Below are 27,507 nucleotides of genomic sequence, written 5' to 3' on the forward strand. Positions count from 1 at the left end.
AAAAAAAGGAAAGAGGGAATAATGTAAAAGAGAAATAACAACCAAGATGGAGGATGGAACACATATTACAATTAATAATCGCTCAGATGTAATAAATATGGACTCTCATTAGATCCCTTTCTTTTCTTTTTTTTTCTAAGAGGGAGCAAAAAAATAGCCCATTACAAAAATATGTTGTAGGATCCCTTCTTTTCAAGTGTTCATGCATATTAAATATAATAATTACAATATATAATGAAGATATTTAGAAAGATAAACATATACTATGTATATAATTGGGCGTAAGGATAAAAGTACACTCAAAGGGATTTCAGCGTTCTCCTTTTTAGTATGAGTACACTTTCACAACCTACGCTCTCATACAGACGTTCATTCACGACGAAAAGGAAGAAGAGTAGGGGGAAAAAAGGGGAAAACCAATTAAGCGCATGCGCATAATGGAGAGAAGGACAGAGAAGCAACTAAGAACGAGCTGGAGGGGGAATGGAACTCATTTACTAAATATGATTTGGTGTCGTTGGTTTGAGGTGTGAGGATCCCGTGGTAATTTACTGTAGTATATAGTAGTACATACATAAATTAACTTAAGTCAGAAAAGGAGAAGAGGTATACGATAACGCAATCATTCATAGAAAAGAGAGAGAAAAAAACAACAACAAACAAAAAAACGGACGGCTCATAGGTGAAAAAGCCGAAGGATTTTTATTTGAAAGAAGAACGTGATGAGGAGCCTCCGTGCTATTTACTTTCCACGGACTATGGATATTTGTTGATATATTGAGTTATTAAACCTCATAGAGTATCACTTCCTATCTGTTATATTTTTTATCTATCGTAAATCCTTTGGAGAATCTCCGCCGAAATAGCAATAATGGGAAAGAGCAACTCTAAATTGAAACAAGAGACATTAAACCGCCTATTGGCCGAGACATATTGTAAGTAGACCTTATTTTATGATACTCTCCATTCCTTACTCCCATATCATCTTTCTCTCTCTCTCTCTCTCTCTTTCAGTCACGGAAAAAGAAATTAAGCAATGGCATAAAGGCTTTTTAAAAGACTGCCCAAATGGACTACTCACGGAGCATGGCTTTATCAAAATTTACACACAGTTTTTCCCGAATGGGGATCCCACAAAGTTCGCATCCCTGGTTTTTAGAGTATTTGATGAAAATCAGGTAATTATGCAGCGTTTATTAATCATTCAAACTGTATTGAAAAAATTTGAAAAGTATAAGATCCAATCGAGGAGGTTGCTCTGAAAAAGCTACTCTTATCTGCTAAAATTCAACTTTTGTGGTTTGTCAGTCCTCATTTATTCGGTTCAGTCCTTTGGACTCTACGTACTAGAACTGATTAAATAAATAAATAAAGTTGAGTGACGTCATGAAGGACCGAACTTTATAAGTTTTATGACTAATATCCCGGACTGAACTGGACCGGACTGACATCTTTAGTCCTAAAAGAGGAAGAACAGAACAGTATTCAACTATTCTTTAAAAAACAAAAACAGTTTAAATAGGACCCTTAACTCAAAAGAAGTAACTTTCTAGAAAATAGTGACAAAATTACATTTGTATTCTTATATAAATAAATATCCTCAATTTATAGCAACAGGGATATTTCTTATTAACCCTTTGGGAACGTCGTAAATTCCACTTAAAGTACCCATAAATAATTCTCTTTATAAAATATTGATAGATTTAATGGCTGAAAGGAGCTATATCGAGGCCCATATAAGTCTTTTGAACCAAATAAAGTTTTTAAACTTTACTTAAAGTTATTGGGGTTCTACTCATATACCACAAATTTGAATAATAAGGAGATAATTTACTCATATTTTTTATGAAATAATATTGGGCTACGTATGGGTCTATCTATGAATTAAAAAATATATATGTATTTGGACTTTCTTGATTTGTATTCAAGTGTGTTTTTATGATGATGTACCATATGTTTACTTTGATAATGATCTTGTTCCCAACACACATTTAAATGCTCAAAGCTAGCATATAGCCAGTATGTCGAGCCTTTTAAAGGTAATTTGTTGTTATCGAGTTTAACTATATCCTTAGAGAACATCCTTTTAATTAAAAATAAAACGTATTTAATTACATGCTAATATAGTTGAACGACTATAATAATTACATAACTCAAATTTTGTGTCATTTTTTTAAAATATACACGTAAATATCAATTCAACAGCTATGTTCGTGTATATGATGTAAGGTTATTATAGGAAATGTTTAAACATTGAAACACGAATGGATGAACTTTAAGATTAGATATTTAACATTAAAACTTCCTCTAATCGGATGAACTTATGCCTTGTCATGTATGAAGAATAATACTCTGGTCTTTCTAAGAAAAAGTTACTTAAAAAAAATGATTCATATCTGGATATGCATATAAATATATGCTCACCGTGTGCCAGCAACTCGTGGAAAGATTTTTAAAGGTAATTTTCGATTTTAAAAAAAAATCGAGGTTTTGTGGAACAGAGGTTTTAAAGATAGGAATTTTAGCTTTCGATTGATATTTACATATTTTGATCGAAACAGACAACAAAAAGTGTCTGGTGAAAGCAAAATTGCAACGAGTAGCTAAATTTTCTGGGCCAGAATACCAGTGCCCTCCATTTGTGAGATTGGCCTTTGTGCGGAAAGACACTTGTTTATGAGGTGAAGAAAATTATCAAGGATTGGGAAAGTCTGAAGAGGAAGCCGGGGAGAGGAGGGTAGAACAAAGTGAGGACTGACGAGTTTTGGAGCAATTTGGGACACCATCGTGAAAAATCCAACAATGTCAATATTAAAACTTTCAAAGGAGTTGAGTGTCTCGGAAGCCACTGTGCGCAGAGGGGTGGGAAACCTTGGTATTACCTCATATGTCGAAAAGAAACTTCCCTTATGTACTGAATTGGCTAAAATCAATAGGCCGGATAAGAGAAAGCACGTAATTTATTGCTGAAGAGGAAAACGCAGTCTACAGTCTGGCCTTCCTAGACAAGAATAACTGGATTGTGGACCAGTCCTGCAATGCCTGCAGCGAAAGATAGCTTTCTGTTAAGGTGGATGAAGTGCCCTACATCAATACCACAAAATATTCTCACAGTGCCACGATGCTTGGGGTTGCGGCCTCAGATGGGCAGTTCATGCCCTGGTATTAGTTTCCAAAGGGGGTCAGAGTAGAGGCCAAGAGTATCTTTGAAGCTGTCTTGAAACCCTGGTCGGCAATACCTATCCCGAATATAACTATAAGTGGCAGCAAGATAGTGTTCCAGGGCACAAGACCAGGAGTGGTGGCGGTCTAATCTGGCTGATATCTGACCATCCATCTTTTGGCCGCCCCATCATCCTCTTACTGTGCTCCCCTAGACTATGGATTCTGGGTCAATGTGGAAAGCAGAGCCTGTGCAAATCCTCCCTCGTTTGTCAACGCCCTTGAAGTTGCAGTTGAATAGCGTGATGTCGGATGTCGATATTCTGAGGGTCTGCAGTGCCTTCAGTCGAAGAATCGAGGCCATGGTTGAGGCAGAAGGTGGACATTTTGAGGAATGAAAGTTGAATATGTAAATAATTAATTTTATTAAAGAAGACTTTTTCTACAACCTTCAGGAGACATTGGACTTAGCTCAGTTTTTCACTGCAATTCGCTCTGATATGGTTTTTTTTTTTTACAATTTGCTACAAAGCTTGTGGAATGAAGCAGAGAATTTATATAATCAGGTATATATATTTACATGATAAATCGTATGTATAGAGGTATATTTTTTAGTGTTGAGACTTGGGTTCGTTCAGGTTCAGTCATAACTGAACTTGTTTCTAAAGGATCTTTATTCTTAACTGATATGTTGGTACAGATAGCGATCTCAGACCGTAGATCAAAATTTGATATTTTTAAAATCCTGAACCGACTTTTTTTTTGGTCTCACTATATCAGTTCATCCCAACCTGGGGACCTTCACTATAAATGAGGTCGCCTCACCAATGCCATCGGGGCGTTTATTAATTTTGAAACGGGTATATATTATATAAAACAATGTGATAGTTCTATAAATTCCAATTAAGGAATATAATCTCAACACATTGAATTTTATAATTCAACAAGGTATAATTTATTAATTGAAAATATAATTTCAACACAATTAATAGGATAAATAGATGTGTATCTAAGCTCTCTTAATCTTTAATGTAGCCACCCTTAGTAGCGATGATTACTTCCAGTTGACGGCGGAAGGCCTGATACCCGCTAGGATGTAGTCATGTCCTAGAGTTCCCTCACAGTGTCTTCAAGCGCTTCGGTTTTGGATGACGTACACTACAGGCCTTCCTCTAGACTTACACCCAAAAGGTGTTGTCAAGAGGGTTGGTAAATGGGATATAGGGAGCCAAAAGTGTCGAAAAAGAGTTCAAAAGAGGCTTGTGAATTAGGAAATGGGGTTCTTTATATTTTGTTTCCTTGGGTCACCACAGCTATGCAAATGTTTTTAAAGGGTCACGCTACCAGAAAGGTTGAAAACTACTGCTTTATGATCTCAATATATAGACTGATTTTATTCTCAATGCTAATTGATGTGTTGTACAAATAATATGATTTATGCAGGTAATTACATCTCAGTTGACGTTATTTGTGATCAATATTCTCAATTTTAAAGCACATCTGACATGATCAACAATTCGTCTATTCCAGGTATTATCAACCATTTTCAGATGATGTATCACTTGTATAATATTTTTTTCAGCCAAGTACCCCAGTGAAAAGTATTTTTAGTAAGGAAAAAAGGACGTAAAACACTCTGTCAACACTGTCTGTTTTTAACTTTACTGATTTACTCATTCTTCTTCTTTCTCCGAATTCTCCTTCTGATGATGGGGGTCTCAAACTGATCTAGGATTTTCAGATGGATCCCAACACTTATATTTAAATACCTTTTGAAGATTGTCTCTCAATGTTCATTAATGTCATACATCTAATAAATTTTTTTTTAATAATATATAATTTTTATTATTTAAAAAAGTCTATTATGAGACTAAATCTCTAATTATGGTGTATGAGGAAGTGAGTTAGTGTCGAGTATTTTGTGTTTTAGTTACTCATATAATAATGATATGTTTCAATTCCCATTAGGTGCTTTTTTTTTCATTTTATTCAAGGTATTTTCCATAAATTTTACCTATGATGATTTAGTATATACTTACATATGTGGGAAAAACGCAAAAATTGAACTCCTAAAATAACGGATAGTGTTACCAGGTGGTTTAAGCAAAATTGGCAAAATGTACTACTACTTTAGGGTGAACATTTTAAAATATGAGGGTGTTTTATTCAAAGCAGGGACTATTCCACTTAATAAACAATGAAAAAAGAAACCTTAAAAAGTCAACAGTTGTTACCATGAGAAGAAATTGGGAGTTATGACTGCTCCACACCCAAGTGAGTATCGAAGAGACCATAAAGAAGTAGGGTGCTCGTGGAGTCTTGTTACCAAGATTAAAACATGGTAGCTTTAAGTCAAAGGCTCTCAATCTCAATTAGACATTGAGGAAGTATGTAAAGGATTTGAGGGGGGGGGCGCTCTTATGTATGACCTTGGCAACTGCTTTCACGAGACAACGAGGCGCCAATCAGGTGAAAGGGAGCCCAGAAATGGTTGACTTGGTTCAAATGTAATGAGTAAAAATACCACTCTCTTCCACAGACTGTCCCCCTCTACTTTGCCATTTTGTGTGTTGTCGAGAAGTGAGCCTATGCTACCATCACCGAAATTTGGGTGACTTTTATCTCGCTGGTGTCGATTCTTGAGGCATACTACAATAAACCTGAGTCGAACAACCATAAAGCTAGCTCAAAGTTTTTTTAAAGTGTGAAGCCTTATCTTTCTTACACCATCTAGCGTAAACCGATGTCACTTATACACCGTGAGACACACATTATTAAAACCATCCAATTGAGAAATGATGCATCTCTTTTTTATTACGATATAATAATGTTTCAAAATTTCAACGGGATATGGTTGCTTCCAGGAAATGAATGAATTTTAGAAATTCCGTGAGGCTGTTTACAAAAGAAATAAGTTTCCCTATACCGCCATTTTTGAAAGTGCATGAATGTTCTTTTTGAGGGGGAGGGGCATTTAAAGTATTTACTATAAATTTTACCCCATCAAAGTATTAGTTTATATGGTCAAATCCAAATATTAGACATTCGAATTTAATAAAAATACGTTTATAGTCGAATTTTCTCTCAGATATAAATTTTAAATAACATGAAATGCTTGGCATAGAAGAAGGTCGGAGTAAAAATCCATATAAAGTCAACTTTTTCTTCTCTTTTTGGAATAAATTTCATAGGAATCCCATGAGGATTTTTCCTTTACAAATTGCAAGCAGGAGCCAAGATTTTTGTTCTGAATCAGAACGTTACTCCTCAAATACAAAAATACCCAATGTGTTTTACAGCTGTCGCTGTCTCCCTTGATACATTATGTGTATATCATAGTTTATTCTTTTTGTTAGATAAACGAAATAATAAGTTATTCTATACTTATGCTCTGTTTCCAAAGGACAGGAATATGATTTATTGTTGAGCCCTCGTTATATACATATATATATATAGGCCATCTTATTATTTCTATCAATAAATTTTGACTATCACATACTAATACAAATCTATTAAAGCTTTTAGTAAAAGGTTACTCAGGTATATTATGTTAGAGTATCGAATAGAATAGGATTTAATATTATGAAATATAGGGTATACTCGTATATATATATATATCATTTACCAAGTACAAATACATACTAACTGGCAAAACATAAAAATGAGTTTAAAAACTTTTTGGGCTAAAAAAATCCCAAAAGTCAATATTTGTCCATATATTAAAAGCAAGAATGTGTAAAATTTAATATGTTATGATTTTGTTTTTGGTGAGCAATAAAGCTTATAGAAATACCTTTATTATTTCCTTGCATAAATCTCGCATGTATTATTAGGAGAAGATCTATAAATAATGTTTTAAATGAATCTATTTATATTAGAAACATACCAATACCTAAATTTCAGTCGATATACATTCCGATACCCATTCCTTATTAATAGTATGTTTAAAGGAATTACATAAAGAAGAGAAGAAAAAAACACTTTTTTTTATGCTTAGCTTTAAATTAGTTAGAGCTTGACACTAAAATATATCAAACATTATTATGTTCATAATTAAAATTATTTATAAAGTTAGTTCCTCTCCTTGTTCAGGAGCCAATTTTTCCTAGTTGGTACATATACATATATTGCCCTAAGTACTGAATAGACTTTTATTTTTAATGGATGGAACTGTATTTTGTATGCATTTCTATTATTATTATACGTTAAATATTTTTTTTTAAGAGACCATAATTTTATCCGGGGGCCCTTTAGGTAGAAGCTCCTAGTCTTCAACCTAGGTTAGTATATACTCTATACTATGATCCTCACATTGCTTGAGTATTAGAATAAGTAAAGGTATGGGTGGAATCGACATTATTGAGTCTATTCTGGTGCATAGCTGCACCCCCTACTATATGTTAGACTGTACGGAAATGACAAAAGTTGGGAATTTAGTATCCCCGGATATTTTTTATTTTGCATTTTATTCCTTTAAATAAGGAAATAACCATCAAACGTCCAAAAAATGGGTCCTTCATGGCTGCATTTGATTTGAAAATTGGTAAAATATAGAAAAAAATGAAATTTTGATGTTGTTTCCTTAAAATTATCGATTTGAATCAAGTTACAGGATTTTTATTTTATTAAGTATTATAGATTAAACATATATTTTGCAAAAATATTTTACCAATTTATCTCTAACTTGCCTCATGTTAGGAGTATTTTAGTTCCAAACATGTTGCCAATAAATAAAATTTCTCTTTTAGTACTGCGTATTACGTGCATGTATTTTGATAATTTTTTTTCCTCATTTTTTGATAAAAAGTATCTAATATATTATTATCAAATATATTTTCATTATTCATTTATGCCAAATACGACAGTTTATTTTACTAATTATTAATTTTGGACTACAAAAACTTTAGCCAAGGAGTATTTTAGTCTCTAGAGCCCAACATGGCTCTGCTTTACCTACACACGATGGTTGTTGCTAAACCTAATTTAAAGTCACATTCATTATATGTTTTTGTACTTCTTTTTTGCTTTCTTTTTTAATATGAGCTCGTTGCTTAAAATTAGTTCTCATTCCACACGCAAATAAAGAAACAAACACACAGACAGACTTTGCTTAATTAGCATAATAGATATATTGGATACATAATAGACTTCATATTTATACATATACAAGTTATTTATATGTACAACCAATTTAGTAAGTATATATGTGGCCTGTCAACACAAAAGCAAGCTGGAATTTTACTTCTAATGACATCTGTGCTCTTCAGTGACGAATTAGTGCCACAAATTACACTTGAAGTAGCCGAAATGTATCGTTACAATACGAAAAAATGAAAAATTGATTTATTTTATTGTTAAAAAGACCTTATCGGAGCTACTACAAGTCTCTTAAATCTAAAAGAGGTTGTTATAAACTACGGTTAAACCTCTTGAGTATCTGAACTCATCCCAGTATTTTGAATTATAAGCCCATGATCTACTTAAATATATCAATGACATATTGGGTTGTATGAATATATAAATTAAAAAAATGAATTGGGATTTCATTCTTTTTATTATGGTTGTATGCCTATTTTTATGTTGAAGTATCACACGTGTAATTTCATCGTATGTAAAATCAATTTAATATGTATGTAAGTATAGATATTACCCGTCAAATCATAAGCAATCGGGAATGATTTTGCATGTGTATTTTTGGCGAATTAACAAATTATTCTTATTAACTAATTGGGGTTTCTTTTCAAATTGTACTTAAAGTTGTCAACATGATTGTCAAAATAAAAGAAAGAAAAAATTATTGAGAAGATGTTTTAAAGGGTCTTATCGGAGCCAATATAAGTCTCTCAAATCTAATAAAGAATCATTAATGTGCTTAAAAGGCTAAACTATCTATACAAATACCTAACCATGAGCTTAAAAAAGCATAAATCAGGGGTTTCTCCTTTCCTTGATGTTAATTCAATACTGTTTTTATCTTAAATTACCGCATATATAAATTCATTGTATATACAATCAATTTAGTAGGTAGGAAAGTATATATTGAATATAACATATAAAAAGATCTTCATTTAACAACATACATATACTTGGAATTATTAAGTGGGCCCCCCCCCAACCTTTCTAATATATAAATTGAAAAGAACGAAGATTAGACTTCTTTTGACTATTTTTTTTTAATGAAATAACTCTTCAATAGAGCTTTTCATAGTGACGTCATTGTTGTTTATATTGCCTACATAGTCTAATTTTATATGAATAAAACCTCTATTTCCTATTTAGATGAAGGAAAATGATGAACATCTGACATGTACGGGGATGAGTAATAAAATGACTTCATTTGGGCTACCATATTCTAAAAAGCCTAACTAATATAGTATAAAATAACCAAGGATGCAGCTGTTTATGTGGATGTCACTCCAATCACTTATCAAGATAAATAGACTGTACGTTATATTGTGTATTGTATCTTCCTCTTTTTCCCCAACATAATAATATAGTCTCTCAAACTCACTCACTAATCCTGAAATCTTGTTTTTGTTCCGTTTTGCATAAAAATGAACGCTTCCTTTACGCATATCTTACAAACAGGGAAAATGTGCCGAGTCACCTCATGTCATCCTTTCTTTTTGACAAAGACAATTCGCTGAATAGCGTAAAGGAAAAATCAATAAATACCATTGTTGATGACATACACTCAGATGCTACCACCTACTAGTCTGATCTCCACCACAGTGTTGCGTTCATATTGTCTACGAGCACTGAAACACTGCCTTCCTAGCGGACAATATAGGAATCAGAGATTTTAAAGAAAATTGTAGTGAAATCATTCATAAGTTTTAATTATGCAGATTTATCTTCCTGACCGTACTAAACCTTCAGGGGGATCAGATCTATGGTTTGAATCAAACATAAACGCTGGGTTGTAAAAATGAATTAACTCTCGCAGGCGTTTTTTTTTTTTTTTTTTTTGTAGAATACAGGGAGCACTGTTTTTGTAATTGAGGAATCTAGAGACAAAAGTACTCATCAGTCATCACATAATATTACATTTTGATCTCTGGAATTAATATTATAATTTTTCATTTTTGAGGGGAGAACACAGATGAATTGATGTAAGTATTCAATAGTTAAGTGTGAGTGTACACTTGAAAAACAGACAGTAAAATTTTCTTGCAAGTAATCTTCCATTTTATGAATCTATAATTTGTCTTTTAGCGGACGCTTATTACTCAGGGCAATACCCCTAGTTCAATCATATTTCCATATTGTAGATAGAAATGAACTATTCCTTAGGATGGATATGTCTAAAGAAAAAACTAATTTTAACAAGAAGAAAGAAAAAAAAGGTTGATGTGCATCCTTTCATTTTTAATCATTTTATCAGTCATGGCGAGAGGCTAACATCTCCTTGTAAAAGATTTCTGAATTTAAATACAATTATAATATTTTACAAGGATTAATTCTTTTTAAATGTAGAAGGTTCTCTTCTTTATAGCAGTAATTCATTTTTTTCCCCAAAAGATCGTATTACAGGTAGCTGATATTCCTAAGGCTCTTATTTTTATAACACCATATGTCTTGTTTCCACTTTTCTTACACAAAATCCCATCTCTTAACTATTTCGCATAAGGGAAAGAATAATTAGAGGGAGGTTCTTTGTAAGAGCACAATAATAAGATGGGAGCGAGATATAGTGTACAACAGAACGTCTTTGTTGATATCAGCTGCCTTTTTTATGATTTTTGGAGGCAGAAAATGAATTACTCCTATAAACAGAAGAATTTTTTACATTTATAGTAACATTAGGGGTGAGGAAATATCATTATTATTATATTTAAATTCATATATAATTATTTATTAAGTCTTTGAAAAGCAATTTTCAGTGGAAGAATAGGCGAGAATTCTTCTGCTTGAATGGGATTTTAACACACAACGACCAAGGTTAATAGAAATGCACGTCATAGTTTATAAGGGATTGCATGTTTTGTCAAAATCTGTCTTTCTTAACCAGGAGTCGGTATGATACATCAAATTGAAAATTTGAGTAAGCTTGATGACACAATGGTCTAACCTATTCTTTATTTTAACATTGATCAAGACTAAATAATGAAAAAAAGAAGAACACGCAGCAACTGTTTATTCTTAAATTCCAATAGCTACCTTAGTTTTTTCTTTACACAAGAATATTGTATATTATAGAAATTTTTTGTAATTTTATTACTTATTAATTTCATTTAATTCAAATATCAGAGTTTATCCTTTTCATAAAGTGCTATTACATCCAGAAATTAAGACATTTTAATTGTTAAAGCCATTTGTGGGAGTATAATACAGATTCATCCATATTAAATATATAGAAAAAAATATGGACTTTGAGGTGGACTTCTCCTTCAATTATCATGTAATTTATGACGTCAGTAAAAACGCTTCATGTTATGTGTAGAGCGTCGCTTTCAACTATGCTATAATTGATGACCTTAGTGAAAACAGTCTTTAACGATGGTTACTTATTTTTAAATTAGAATAAATATATAAATAGTAGTTTCAACTGTGAGTTGTACTTTTATATTCAAAGGTGTCTAGTCATTGTCCAATGTACTTACGGAGTGATAAATGTAAATTACTACAATTTAGAAATATACTTTCAATAAAAATTATTTCTACAGCAAAATGGATCAATTTTCTTAACAAACTTCATGAAAACAATTTTATCCCAATTCAGTTGCCCCTATTGGCCACCAAGGGGCTTCTAAAGACTGCACACTCGTGGTAGATTGTGTCCATTCTCATGTCCTACTTGTGCTCATTGGCAGAGACTTTATAGTGGCGAATGGTACAGGTACTTGACTCCGCGTGTGGTTATAATTCCGGGCTGCAGGGGGATCATATTCAACTGGGCCTTTTTTTTGGCATTTCTCGTATTAGGGTGAAGGATTTCCTGTTGGAGGACAATTATAAGAGACCAGGAAGGTTCTTTCAAATCAGGAGATTATGTTTTTGTCCAGCTGGCTGATGTAGTAACCCTCAGGAAACTAAATGAAGGGCCCCATTGAAAGATACGAAGCCATTGCTCAGAACACTGCTAGGATGCTCCGTCGTACTTATGGCGTTGTTGTCGTCTGAAACTAATGAAACGGTCAATTCGGCGATTTTTGACAAGATCAACCGTCGGAAGATGGTAATTCAACTAGCTGAAGCTGACTTCTAACAGTTCAAAAGTGCTTTCCATCAATGTAGATACTCCATTTTCATACGAGGGGTGAGCATAGGTATATCCGCCAAATTACACCTAGGGCTTGCCTCTTTCCTTCTTGACGGTCCTGGACACCTTCCACTTTAAGTACCACATTTCCCTTCCATCATCTGCCATTGTAATGCATAATCCTTCTCGTGGGAACGGCAAATAAGGACTTGTCTAAGATTATAAACGTCCATATAAGGGCTATTTGCAATCAAAATATGGATATTAGTACTTTGGGTTGTCTTCTGAGTCAAGTTGGAGTTGCTGGAAAGAACAAAACCATGGATGCAGACTTCTGTGCCATTTTGAAGAGTAAAATCCAGTCTTGCCCTAGTATTACACAACTTTGAGTAATTGGGTGCATATTTGAAATCTGGACACTTATAAAAGAGAGAAATAAGAATAAGACATAATTCTTTCGATCAGCTCGATGCTGTGTGCATTAACTCCCCCTTCAAAAAAAAAAAAAAAAAAAAAAAAATACCCACACACACAATCAATCAAAAAAGGGCCTCACAAAAAGGCAAAATAATTGATATTGCGGCTCTCTTTCACACAGACCATGACGGTACTGACAACGATACGAGCTTCAACAATATGGAGCACCGGCACACACAGCAAAAGTTACACTCTCCTTTTTGGAGATCAACATTCTATTCTGGTCGAAAACAATGGCACCGTCATATTTGTCAGATGCCAAACCGCTCAATATGTCGTTCTCACTCGAAGCTCTCAAGGCTTCTGTGGATGAGCATTGGAACTCCACGAGTCCCAATTACATTATTAACTCTAGTTAGAGCTTCCAGCAGCACATCAAGGCCATTATCAAAGTCGGTGGAGGCTACATTAAAGATTAGATATGTCAAGAAATGTGCACAAAGCATTGACACTGGTTTACACAACTTGGACTTTTTAAGATTGTTCAGGAATCCACTAATTTCCATGCAAGACCCGGCATCAGTATATATCAAACTACTATCTATGTATGTTAAGCAAAGGGCCGTTTCATTTATGTTACAAGGACAACAATAAGAATAAAAACCAAATGTTGTTAGGTATGGAATGTAATTAATGTTGAGACTCATGTTTAATATCTTTTTTTGCATATAATACAAGTATATAGTTATATAACAACCAACAACACAGGGAGTGAGGAGCAGTAAACATATTACTAATTAAATTGTTCTATTCAATAGGCCTAAAAAAAAAAAGGATTTGCCTCTATACATTGTAAGCACATACAACATAAATAATAATGTTTTGTGAGTTTACGTCATAGTATTTAATATCATACAATCATACTCACTAGGGTGGCCTTTAAAATCAATGTTTTACCCTTCATTTCTTTTTCAATGTCAGATGGAGTTGCACTGATAAAGTTTATGTAAACATTATGTAGGGTGTGGCTCATTAAGTGAGATTCAATTTATAGCTTTAATTATAGATCATATATGAATCAAACATAAAAAATGGCTCTGATCAAAGGGACTTTTCTAGAGCCTTCCATAGAAGTGATTCATGCCTCAATAGCTGTAAAGATGCAAAAACAAAGACATTAAGAACAAAAAGTCCTTGATATACTCTTTTTTTTTAACAATGGAGGAGGTCGTAGGTGTCTCTAAAAGCAAAACTTTTCGAATCCAACGGACAAGGAAATGGGAGGATTAGATTTTGTGCAACGTACTCATGAGGGTAATCGTTTCCATGCCAGAGATGATTTTGATTAAATTATTGCCGAATGTGTGTATTTTCATCCAATTGATTCCATACGGAGTTCCTTGGATCCATAAGACATATTCTAACACGAATTATGTTTTATATCCTGCCACACCTTCAATGCCACTCAAATATACTTTTTGGAAGTTAAAAAAAACAAAAAACGATTCTGAGTTAAAGAGAAAATACCTCCATTATCACCAGAGTAAAATCTTCTAAATTATTATTTGTGGAGCGTAGTTGGGAGGAAAATGTGGTACAGGCCATCCAAATGTTGAAACCCTTCATTTAACGTTAATGACCCTTAATTGGTCTAGAAGAAATAAGCTGTTCCCCTCACATAGCTTCTGGTCAAGTTTGCAGAACTTTATAGCGGCTGAAGGGGTAAAATTTAATTATTAATTACACTATTTGAAACTGTTATTTCATCTATTGTAAACTTATGAGTCACACCGTATAGTATTTAAATTAGTCCACCTTACCTAGGAATTGTCTTTGAACTCTTTAAAAATATATCATGTTTATTTCCTTCACTAGAAGCGACTGTGATTCAAACATACGCACATTGAGTTCACGAGAATGATTATGATCGATGAAAATTATATGAATATGAAAATGGGTTTTGTAGTTGCTAACCGAATATTTTTTTGTTTTCCAAAGCCTTTATCTTTATTCTGAGTCCAACAAGGACTTACAATGATAACTTTAAAAAAAAGACAACAACATATACCAAAGATAGGGGATAATGCTTACTACAAAGGTAGAAGTTGACACCACTAAAAAATTAATGAACAAAAAGAACAGTTACCTTTTTCTAATTTTTAATGGGGGGGCTATTCAAAATAAATTCAATTTTAGCCAAACTTTCTGGCTTTGATCCTTGGAGTATCTAAAGTATTTCGTTGGGCTAAAACTTTATTTGTCTTTCAAATGAAAAATAAGGATTATATTCTTATTTCTCAATTGAGAAAATGAAGCTTTTGAAATTCAACAGAATAACTTAAAATTTCAAAATTCAGCAACATAACTTTATAATTCAACCTTCTAAATTCCTTTACAAATAGAAAATGCCGTTAAAAAGTGTCATTTTCAAATAGCTGTAAATGTCAAAAAACCAAACAAAAAAACCTTCCAAGTCTGAAACATGAGCAACTTAACTTTTGTTGTAATAAATACAACAGAAGATCGAATTAAAAGGTCCCTCTAAAAATTGGACAGACTAGTACACACGCTAAAATAAAAGTTTAGAAGAAGTTGTTGACCTGTTTTTATCTTTGACCTTCAAATTGTCTTTATAAACTGACAATGTTAGATATAACATTAGTATAAAGTAAGTATAAAAAGGCTTTAATGATCGCTAAATGAGCGAATTTCTTCTTATCACTTTGAAAAAAGACGCTTTTATACGTGAAAAAGTAATTTAGAGGGTAGGGGTTTGGGTTTTTTTTTTTTTTTTTTTTTTGCAGAGAGCTAAAAAAATCATTGCAACGCAAAAGTTTGGCTCAAATTTAATTTGCTCATTTTCATGAATTAACTCCCCTTATTATTATGTCAGCTCTAAAAATTAAAAAAACTTCTCAACAAATCCTCATTGTCACTCCATTTTTTATGAGCATAACCACAAGTAGGGAGACACTCATGCTTACACTTATATTCTCTCCTCAAGAATAAAATAATAAGAGCTTAAGGTGAAAAAATAATATGAATTGATGTGCCAGAAAGTACTTGAGTTCCTCACGAAGCCTCTTGAAAGTCACATATAATATATTTTTATAAAGTACTTTCTTTTTTTAAATGACCTCACCTAAACACCAGCAGGATTGAATTCACATGCCATTTGTATACAGTTCTATGGATTTGGTCAATGGCCAGGGGAGTGAAATGTGAGGGGATACAATGACGGGGTAGTAAATGTTTGTTTCACACCCACCTGAAATACACTCCATAGTTTGAATTCCAACTCTGACGAGCTCTGCAATTTTCTTTTGAGGAAATGGAGTGTGAATAATTTTTGAATCTATTTTCTTGAACCAAATCTTAGCTTTATAAACAAAACATTATTTCATTTGTATATTTGTAGCCGTTTTTGCTTAAAATTAAAGCACAAACAAAGGGATATCATCGACCCACCACTTTTTATTGCACACCCTGTACGATTCACTAGTAGGCTTTTTCAGTCCATTCATTTCCTTTATCTTATACAAGTATAACAGTATGCATTACATTTCACAAAACATATAATTAATGACATATTGAGTTGCCAAATATATTATATATATAATATAAAAAATTCTTTATAGTAAAATACTGCTTTTATATTTTGCTGCAGTATTTCATAACACTTTAACCAATTGCAAAAAATAGCGTATAGATATTAGATTTGGGGAAAAAGTAATTTCGTATTTACTTCCCTTTTTTTTAACAAAGTATATCTTGTTCATTCTTGGTAACATCGGATCATGCGATAACGTGTGAGTGTATACTACAACCGCTTTTCCGACAGTATTGCACTTGGCTGGTTCAGTCCGGAATTATCGTGCGTCGAGTATGGAGGTCTCAAAGAAAGAAATTCGCCATATATTACCATTTTATTTCTTGAAAGGGGAAAACACGTCGAAAGCGACCAAAAAAATTTGCTATACATACAGTGCCAATACTCTTTCGGTTCATGTTACACAACAGTCATTTAAGCGATTTTTCCCCCGCCGAATTTTGTTCTCTACTGTGAACAGCTCGAGTGTGTGAAGCTGGTGATCGAATAGAATTGACCAGCATTGGTGAATAGGAGATAACATATCAAGACAATACCAATACATCTTTAATCATGCGCCAAAAGCTCCAAGAGCTCGGATGATAACTTCCTATTGGTCCATCTTACAGTCTGGATATGGCACCAAGTGACTATTACCTGTTCCTGCCTATGGCCAACGCGCTTGGGGGTATAAATTTAGCCTCAATAAAAGGCTGTAAAAATTGGCTGTCCGAGTTTGTTTGTTTTTCCCAATAGGGACAACTGCTTTTATGAGAAGGGGATTATGAAGTTGGATTTTCGTTGGCAACAAGTTCTCAAACAGAACGAGGTATACTTGGCTTAAATGGCATGATTGTATCACTTCTTAATAAGCATTGAAATAAAGCGGAAAATACTTAAATTCTTTTTCTCTAACTTATTATACAATCAATTCGGAGTTATGGATTTACTTAAAAGTTGACTGAAATTGTACATGTGAATGTTGAAAAAGAGCTCATTCGATGTATCCGCGTCCAGAATCAATCATGGCCTACACCCGGGCCCAGAAAGGAGGAGCAGATGTTGATGAGGTAGTTCCTTGGCATGTTAGTAAATGGCTTCTTGATGAAAGCAATCAGAGATACCTTGATGTTATGATATATTCGGTTTTTTTTAAGATTCACAGTAGCCCCAGACAAAACAATCAATTGGATTAAGATCTGATGTGGGGGGGGGCATAATTATTTAGCTATAAGTTCATAGCAGTGCTCGATCAACCATTTCAGCAACCTGTCAGCGACATGACAAGGTGCTGAGTCTTGTTACCGGACCAAGGCAGCACATTTTCCTCTGTCACCTGTAGAGAGATGTCCGTTCTGACCCTCAGACCAGTTTTGAAGATATAATGTTCACGGCGCAACACCGTTGCTCCTCTGTAAATTTAATCTTCTTTATATCTGGAGTAGCTGCCAACTTCCCTAAAGTTTGTTGATACAATATTTTTTTCCTAGCAAAAAAAATATAGACAGGTCTAATAGAAAAAATCAGTCTAGGTCGGTACAAATGAAGAATTTGGTCTAGTTTGGTCCTAAGAATAGGATTTATTTATAACAGATTATACAAATTAAATCTCTCAAATCTCCCCAGCCAACTTCAAACCTCTAATCTAATCTTTTTTTTCTACTATGAGATATTGATTTTATATTGTTCTGATAAAAGTTTTATCTAAATCAAAGGATATGATGTTTGAGATATTTAAGATCAAAAATATCGCCAAGGTAAGCCATACTTTTTTATAACAAAATAAACAAAAACTGCTTACAGTTTTTTGTTCCATAACTACATAGCTATCAAATGATAGATTATATGCATTCATCGAATGAGTGTTTTAAAAACTACAATTCAAAACGTAAGGTTTTTTTTGATCAAAATCATTACGTAAAAGATCTCAAAACTAGATGGAGTTTAAGATCTGAAATATCTTTTTTGAGTTTCCAAATAATGGTTTATTTAACATATCAAATTTTAGTCAAGTTAATGAAAAAAATATCAAAGGTGTACATTTTCAGAGAGTACTATACAAAATTTACACGCTCGATCCTACATGCAAAACGCCTGTGAGATTTCATCAATATGACTACATTTTTATTTCTTAGATCAGAAATGACTGTTTTTAATTCCAATATACATACAAACTTTGCTTTCTTAATTCAAATTAATCTTAATTATTTTTGTTAAAGGATGGGTCCATAGAGTTTGAAGAGTTTATACGCGCCTTGTCGGTTACGTCACGTGGAAACCTGGATGAAAAATTACATTGTGAGTAGAAATTTTCTAATTTTTCAATAATCATTATTATTAATATTTCAATTATATGTACATCTTATCAATACACCTAAGTAGGGTTGTGCCAATTTTTATTTATTTAGTCCAGTCTTAGGACCGGCATTATCAGCCCTTGGGACCAATTCTTATGACCATCGATCCTTCAAGCTGTCAGTGCTAGAACTGATAAAAAAGGAAAATAAAGTGACGTTATCAAAGACCAAACTATATCAGTTTTACGACTGAAATGGACTGTGTCGAGACTGACCAGTAAATTTTTCAAATATAGTAGGTTTGGTCTATGAAGCAGGGCTGGGGAGTCGATACATTAAATGTCTTACCCCGACTCCAGAATGAATTTGTAAATATAATTTTGATATAAGTGCTATTGAGCTATAGGTAGTTATTAGTTAATTGTAGTAAAAAAATAGTGCAAGGTATAAAGAATATATTTGGAATACAATATATTTAACAAGATGAACAACAAATTAAAGTGATGAAAATATGTCCCATTTGCAATATATTTGATTAGTATTCATTAATTAGATGTAAGTAGTCTAATCGACTTAGTTATATTTAATTTTTAAACTTTTCCTGCTTCTAAAAATATCTTTACATTCTATAATTAGTCAAGTAATTTACATAATTATATTTAATTCCGAAACATTTTCACTTAAGCTTAAGTATATTAAATATTCTACATATAAGAAAAGTTTAAAGTTAAACTAAAAAAATAAGTCAAAATTGAGTTTTCTTACGGTAAATATTTTGTAGTTGTAATAACATATGGGCTGAAAAGTAGAGCAGAGTTCTCCATAATACTTTTTAGGTCATTTTTTAGATTGAACGGTATTTTTCCCATTAAGAAGCAGAGTAAAAATCAAATTGAGTTATGTATTAATTTGTTCAAAAGTTATGGTCAATTATGCTTTTTTTACGTTTTGTGTCACCTTGATCTTGACCTCTCAAAATTTAATGGCCTTGCACTGTAACCATCTTCGTACAAAGGTTAATTAAAATCGATCTGGAACTTTTACTGAATCCTGGTGGGTAACAAATAAACAAGTGCAACACCATAACCTTCACTCAAATTTGTTAGCAGAGGGAACTACATTTTGTTCTATTATGAAATTTAAGCACATTTGTGTATAAATACTAATATTTTTAATATTAATAATTTCAAACGTCATTTGAAATATAATGCAGTACTGCACTTTTAATTATAGAAATATTGCGCAAACTTGGAGTGGGTGTTGCCTTATTGGAGGTCAAACTTATTTTTTTAGGGCAATAAAAAAACAGAAAGTTAAAAATGAAATGGCTTTTTGATTCATGGAACATATCACTTGTTAGTTATTTTGTTTGTTATCACCAGGAGTATGCCAAAAGTTACAGATCGATTTTGATTAAACTTGCTACGAAGATTTATATGGGCACAGTAAATAAACCATAAAATCTTGATACGTTAAGGGAGCACAAAATGTTAAAAATGCATAATCGATGTGTTAATGTATAAAGGAACCCGAAAATAAAAGTGGTAGGAATTACTTCGATGTCGATTATCAATTATATTCCGAGACCGATTCTTTCAATTTCTTTAAAACTGCACGATTAATTTTATTTAAATTATCAAAATCGATGAATACATATAGGTAGATATCCATGGAATTCAAGACACAAGGAATGATCACGCTAGCAGTTTAGCTTGTTTTTCTTCATTTCCCTTCTCAAAGGAATGCAATCAAAAGATGAGATTAACTATTTATAATTCCGCCAACAAATTCGAACAGAGGTTGTGTTTTTGCTTCTGTTTGTTTGTTACTCACTAGGATTATGTCAAAAGCTACAAATTGATTTTGATACAACTTGGTACAAAATTAATATTTGGTCACAGTAATATGCCATTAAATTTTGAAAGATCAGTGTGAGAGTAACACAAAACGTAGGCAATGCATAATGGACCTTAACTTTGGAACAAATTGAGATGCATTACTCAATTTGATTATAGGGGGAGGTTATGCACTCTTCTGAGTGCCTATTCTAGTTTGCCTTTTTCGATCAATCACTCCTTCTATATATCACTCATGTGGTCCTATAAATTATGCCTGATTATTTCAGTCTCTAAAATTCCATGAGATATGAAAGAATATTAGATAGCTTTTGGGAATTATTTAGGAAGGATGTTTAGGAAACATGTATAAGCTTTGGATAAAATGAATTTTAGTTTTTGAAAATTTCATTCTCTTGAACTCAATATATACAGGTGCGAAACTGGATCGATCATAGAGAAGGAAATATACAGTTTAGTAAGGATGTAACTCGAATTCATAACTTTCTAAATTCTTACAAGTTGAATGACCTTGCTTTAATTTTAGTGTCTTATTATCCTTTTACTATTTGAAGGGGCTTTTCGCTTATATGACGTGGACAATGACGGATATATTACACGCCAGGAAATGTATAACATAGTCGATGCAATCTATCAAATGGTGGTATGTATTCTCATAATTCTATTAATTTCTTAATTGTGCTCAATATTAGTGTTGTGTGAGTCTGTATTTATTTGGTCCAGTCCATTCTTAAGACGAGTCCTATCATTCCTTAAGACGTTCGGTACAAATAGAACTGATTCAAAAAAAGAAGGATTGAAGTTGAGTGACGTCATCCTGGACCCAACTACCTCAGTTGTAGGACTAAACTGAACGGGACTGCAGTCTTCAGTCCTAAATAAAGACTCACACACCACTACTCAATTTACATACAGAGTGGGGGACCCAAAACCTCCAGCAGCATTACTAAATATCCAAAAACTTTATTTTCATGGAATCAAAACAACTTAACACTTTATTTTGCTATACATATTTTATTCAATATGTTATCCACTACAGCCTTGGTACGCTGATGTGTAGAGTGGAAGCTTTTGAGGATGAAGGCCGTATCCATGGAGTACCATGCTTTCATTATGATTGCTTGGAGCGAATCCAAATTTGGATAGGAGGAGGTGCAGTAGACATTTATCTCTAAGATACCTTAAACTGCAAAGTACAGGGGTGAAGGAGGGCTATAAGTCAGCCATCTAGTGCCTGCATAAATTTTGGTTCTTTTTGGAGGTATGGGGATGTAGTAGACTTCTGAATATTGTAGACAGTCCAAAGGAAGATGTCAACGAGCTTTGCAGCCAGTAGCACTGACTCTGAGGTGGAAAAGGCCGTAGACTTGTTGCTTTTTATTTTTTTTTTGCATTGTTATTTTGCAGTAATGACATGGTATACAAACAAAAATATGTCATTTGGTTGTGTAATCAAATCTCATCATTTATAGTAACGGGTATAAAATCGTAATTGAATGCTATTATAAGTTAAGTTTTTGGTCCCCACGTTGTATACTGGACTATGACTAAGGGGTAGGGGGGTTTAAACCTTCTAGACTAAAAGCTTGTTAGTAAATTCGTAGAAACACTTTTTTTTTTTGTATTCAAAACGGTGTCTATTTTACATTTTTACATTTTTATTTAGTCTTCGCTTACGGGTTTATATGATCTAACAATTGTGTTTCATAATAGGGTCAACAACCTGTGAATGAGGACGAAAACACGCCACAGAAACGCGTCGAGAAGATATTTGATCAAATGGACAAAAACGGAGATGACAAACTCACCATAGAGGAGTTTAAAGAAGGAAGTAAAGCGGATCCAAGGATAGTTCAAGCCCTCTCTCTAGAACCAGACACCTCCAACACTGTATCTACCAAAATAAGCTGATAATTTGATTACTTACTCAACGCTTTTAATTAATTATATTAAGACGATTTATACTATGTATTGACAGCGACAACTCATAATGATTTGATTAATTAATTAATTTAATAATAGTATTATTTCCATATTCTATTTACATGTATATTATTGATATACACAGGGCCGGTGCCACAAGGGGGGGATGGATACATAATGAGATTACTGGCGGAAATTGCAATATTTTGTGGCTTTAACAAAGTAATTTAAGTAAAATTATACCTAAAAAGCCTAGTTATTAAAAAAATATATTTAAAAAACCGCTATTCGATTAATAATGAACTAAATTATTTGTTATTGAGAAAAAAATGAAAAGGCCCATATTTTATTTTCACCCCCCAAAAAATTATTTAATATACAAGTCGCTAAAAATAAATGGGTGCGGTGTATCTCAGTGGACAACGCACTTAATAATAATATATTTTTCTTTAACATGGTCACTCCTAGTGAAGGAGATATATATTACATGTATAATTGTTGTATTCAAGTTGCAAATTTTTTCTTATTAAAATCCATGATTTAATTACACCTTGGGTAACAACTATGTTGATTGATACTACCTTTATATTTTGATTTATTAATATAACTGGACATTTAAACTTTAACGATTGCACACAGAATCTTGATAATTTAGTATTTGTATTCAAAAATGTATCCATTAATATATCCATTCTCTAAGGAGTATTCAACTATTGCAATATTCACATCACAAGTACTGAATGAAATCTTTTATTTAAAATTATTCATCTCATTTTTGGATTGCTCCCCGTAGTACTTGCTAAAACAAGTTGCAACTTGTATTCAACATATGGATCATTTGGAGATAAATACAGGGGCTGTAGGCCCTTCCCCAAATTAAGGAATTTTTGCCTTTTACTAGACAATTTAATATATGAAATGGTTTTCCCAAAAATTTAATAAATAAAGTTTAATTTAATTCTTCAGATTTTTTCCAAAAGATTAGTTTTCTGTGAAAAGATATGCATTTTGAAATTTTAACAAAAAAATCTACCCCCAAAAAAAAAAAATATATATATATATATATGAAATAAGGTGTACCGTAATGACAAAAGTGGAAAATTTGGTATCGCCTGGTATTTTTCATTTTGAATTTTATTCCTATAAACAATAAAATAACCATTAAAAAAAAAATGGTCCATCGTTTTGATTTGAAAAACTGTAAAATGTCGGGGGAAAGGAAATTTTGATGTTATTTGTAACAATCTTTCTCGAACTTGCCTCAAAGGATGAGTATTTTATTTCTATGTATGCTTCCAAGGAATATATATTCTGCATTGGTACTGCGTTTAATGCACATTTAATTTAGACGTTTCTCTTCATTTTTACTACGCAAATCACGTTCTTTGATACCAAATTAATTATTTATTATTATTCAATATACTTTTGGGAAAGTATTGTTACCAAATATATTTTGTATCCATAATACTTAATAAAATAAAAATTCTATAACTGGATTCAAATTGATAATTTTAATAAAACAACACCAAAATTTTCTCTCTTTTCGACATTTTACAGATTTTCAAATCAAAATACGTCCATAAAGAAACATTTTTTTCGTTTGATGGTTATTTTATTGTTTAAAGGAATTAAAAAAATATATATCTGGTGTTACTGAACTCCCAACTTTAGTCATTTCGGTACAGTCTTGCGGACGCCTCTTTAATTGTAATAATATACTGTTTAATTATACCTATTTCTTCACGAGTGCACCTTTATTTGATCAATTCAACACACACCCCTCCCCGACCCTTTAAAAAGAAAAATCCTTACACCGGCCCTGAATATACATAGTAATTGAGCGGCTCAAGCTTTCTTCGTTAATTTTAATTTAATTTATTATTTATTTATGAAAATTATACTTTCATTTAACATCCAAACAATTCATTCCTCTTCATTCTCTCACGTTAATGCCCCCTAACCACCATTGAGAAAGAAATATAGAGAGGTGATAAGGATGTTGAATAGGCTGCTTGGCATAGTTAGGCAGAGAGAGAATATATATACTGATCCTGACAAGCTTATTAGTGCAGTTTTATTTGGTTGTTATTCTATCATCCAAAGGAAACTTGATCTAAAATGAGCTACTCTTAAATTATTTGAATGGAGCTAGTTACTTAAGGATATTTTACCTCAAATATATCTCTCTTAAATATATATATAAATTGTTTATCTTGTTTACAATTGATATTAATTTTGATTTTTTTAACCAAAATAAGTAAAGTTAAGTACTGTAATGCACATTAAATGGTTATTTTCTGTTGAACAAAATGATAAAATTATGACCCAAAATTTAAATGCATACATACTATCAAAATCTCATTATGTTATTAGTTTTGGCCAAAGACAAATTTTGAGATAAAATTCATAAATTAAGAAAAAACAAACAAGACAACATAACGGTACGAATGGAAAGAGTGATAATCACCGCTCAGTTATTGCTAATCGTTAGTCATAAAGGACTATTCATTTTATAAACGACTCAGGAATTGACAGACAAGCGTAATAAATATTACATATTTTGATTTAAAAATTCAAAGGGAACATCCTCTCCAAAGAAAAACATAATAAATACTCGTAAAAACCTAATTTAATTGTGTATAAAGGTGAAATATCCTTGAGTCAAAATTACTGTAAGGCAGAAGTATCGGTCACCATTTGAATCCTCATTTTCACTTTATATAAAGAAAGCACGTTGTTACATTTATTGTATCACGCAACCTTCTTTAAAAAACCTGACAATAAGAGGAAATGCCCAAAAATATAAACAAATAAGTAAGTAATACCCACTGACATTTATCTCTTACTCTTAAGATTTCATGAAATGTACTACAGTTAACAACTGAAGGCAATGAAACACCCTATTGCACGCCTTTTTTTCTCAACGTATTTGTTTCTCAATGGGCCCAATCCCACTTTGTCTTCCCCTTCCCAACCACTTTCCCTTCCTTCTTCTTCATTTTTTTAGCGAAATTTAAACGCTTGTCTCAAAAAGTTATTTTTTCTACCTGTAAATCATATTAAAAATATGATATTTGTTCTTTTTATAAGGAAAAACTTATCGAATACAATTTTCTTCAAAAGTCATATTCCTTTTTGTCAGTAATACTTATTCTTTGTTTATAACGTTTGTTCATTGTCTTGAGAAAGAAAGACGATTTAAAAACAGCAACATGTGTAACCCTAAACATAACAGCACATAAGAATAATTTTTACTCCAAATTGAGTGTGTATTATTAAATTAATATTCCTTAATGACGAATTATTGTCAATGTCTATCAACAAATTATTCTTATTAACACTTTAGGTGTGCTGAAAAGGATACTTAAAGTTGCCAAAATTGATCACGATAATAAAAAAATGAGAAATTGATATATATTATGGGGGAAAGAGAACATATCGGAGCTAATATACGTTTGATAAATCAACTGAAGGTTATAAGCTATAGGTAAAATTCTTGGGTATCTTAAATTATATCAGAAATTAGAGTACCCAGTCTATAATTGACTCAAATATGTCTATGAAATATTGGCCTGTATATTCCGAATTATTAAGTAAAATAGTGTAAATTGGGGATTTATTTCTTCTCTTGATGTTTTATGACTGTTTTTATGTTGAAATGCCACATATATAAGTTCATTGAATGTACAACCAATTTTGTATGTAAGAAAGAAAGTGTATATTGTATATCCCTATAAATAGATCTTCGTTTAACAACGTACAAAGTAAACTTATCCCCCCCACCTTATATACATTGAAAAAAACGAAGATTAGACTTCTATTGACTTTTTTTTTTTAAATGAAATAACTATTCAACAGAGTTTCTTCAAGTGACATATTTATTGTCGATATCGCCTAAACAATGAAGTAATAGAATAAATTGGGATATTGATATCTTAATTTTTTAATAGATTGTTTTTATGCTTTTTAGCAAGGTTTATCTATGTATCAATTTAATACAAAGATGAAAATGTAATTAAGAAACTAATCCCAAATATACGTATATATATATTTCATAAATTCCCGCCTACTTTTGGTGTAGACTATTGCGTGGTTAATGAAATGAATTGAAATGAGGAGTTGATATGATTTTTTATTATGGTATTTAAGACGCAATACATGAGTAGGTGTGAGTCTCTAGAAGACAACTAATTCATATGATCTTAACGTGTAAAAAGACAATAATAAAATAGGGAGATCCCATCACCTCCCCTAAACTTATAGATGATTAAAAAAATATAAATAAATGATTGTAAATTTAATAAAAAAGAAACTGATCATTGTTATCAAAAGTAATTTTACGTTTTGATTGACTAGGTAATGGACGTAAGAATTTTCTATTTCGTATATAACTTCTCCTACTATGAGATACCGCGTGAAACCTTTATTACGTTTTGATATTGTGGACTTTTGATTCCATCCCTTGATCAAAGGATTTTGTATTAATACAGAAGATCGAACGCAAAGTGGCTACAAGGACTTGGATTGTTTATTGGTCAGTTGTTTTTGTTTTTCCATTATCCCCTTCTGGTGAGATTCATGAATGGACACCTTAGAGCCAGTAACACGTTTATAAGGTGAATGTAAAGCAGGAATCTCGGTTCTTTTGCGACATATAAATAATCATTGAGCTATTGAAATCCCTTTAAAACAAGGTGGGTTTCTACATTCCAAAAGAGAAAAACAAAAGTCTTTGAAATTTTTGGTTTTCTCTAATAAATGCTTCATTTCACGTACTGTGCATTCAGCATGATCATTGGACTCGTGATGGTAGACGGAAGGGAGTTATAGATATTACCCTTACATTAGTCCTCAAATTCTCCTCGGAATTGAGGACCACCATTAGATCTTATATTAAAAAGTCTTCCCATAATCTAAAAACCAATCTTTGAGAGTAGAGATAAGTGTATTATTATCCAAACGACAAGAGGTATAACCAGTTGCCTTCCAGAGTATCGGTCTGCGATAATTGGATAATTAGCCCATCATGTTTCTCTAATTCGGGAGAGGGGCGAGAAGAAA

At 32.4% G+C, this 27,507-nt stretch overlaps 2 protein-coding genes across 2 annotated transcripts in view; one reads left to right on the forward strand and one right to left on the reverse strand.

The window, feature by feature from the left end:
• The window catches only part of LOC121126291 (uncharacterized), a 360,273-nt gene that overhangs the window by 231,203 nt on the left and 101,563 nt on the right, over positions 1 to 27,507 (reverse strand). The gene's annotated exons all lie outside the window — the stretch shown is intronic.
• Positions 439 to 23,380, forward strand: LOC121126191 (frequenin-2). Its single transcript, XM_040721500.2, has 5 exons — positions 439 to 935; positions 1,015 to 1,178; positions 18,590 to 18,668; positions 21,078 to 21,166; positions 22,237 to 23,380. The coding sequence occupies exons 1-5, from the start codon at positions 872 to 874 to the stop codon at positions 22,432 to 22,434; spliced, it is 594 nt and encodes a 197-aa protein (XP_040577434.1). The 5' UTR covers positions 439 to 871; the 3' UTR covers positions 22,435 to 23,380.

The sequence above is a fragment of the Lepeophtheirus salmonis genome, chromosome 11 (assembly GCF_016086655.4).
Source record: "Lepeophtheirus salmonis chromosome 11, UVic_Lsal_1.4, whole genome shotgun sequence".
In the NCBI taxonomy this organism is placed as follows: domain Eukaryota; kingdom Metazoa; phylum Arthropoda; class Copepoda; order Siphonostomatoida; family Caligidae; genus Lepeophtheirus; species Lepeophtheirus salmonis.

Coding starts and splice junctions, on each gene's coding strand:
- LOC121126191 (XM_040721500.2), top strand. CDS start 872: ATGGGAAAGAGCAACTCTAAATTGAAACAAGAGACATTAAACCGCCTA. Junction 1,179..18,589: donor GAGTATTTGATGAAAATCAG/GTAATTATGCAG, acceptor TTTTTGTTAAAG/GATGGGTCCATAGAGTTTGA. Junction 21,167..22,236: donor ATGCAATCTATCAAATGGTG/GTATGTATTCTC, acceptor GTTTCATAATAG/GGTCAACAACCTGTGAATGA.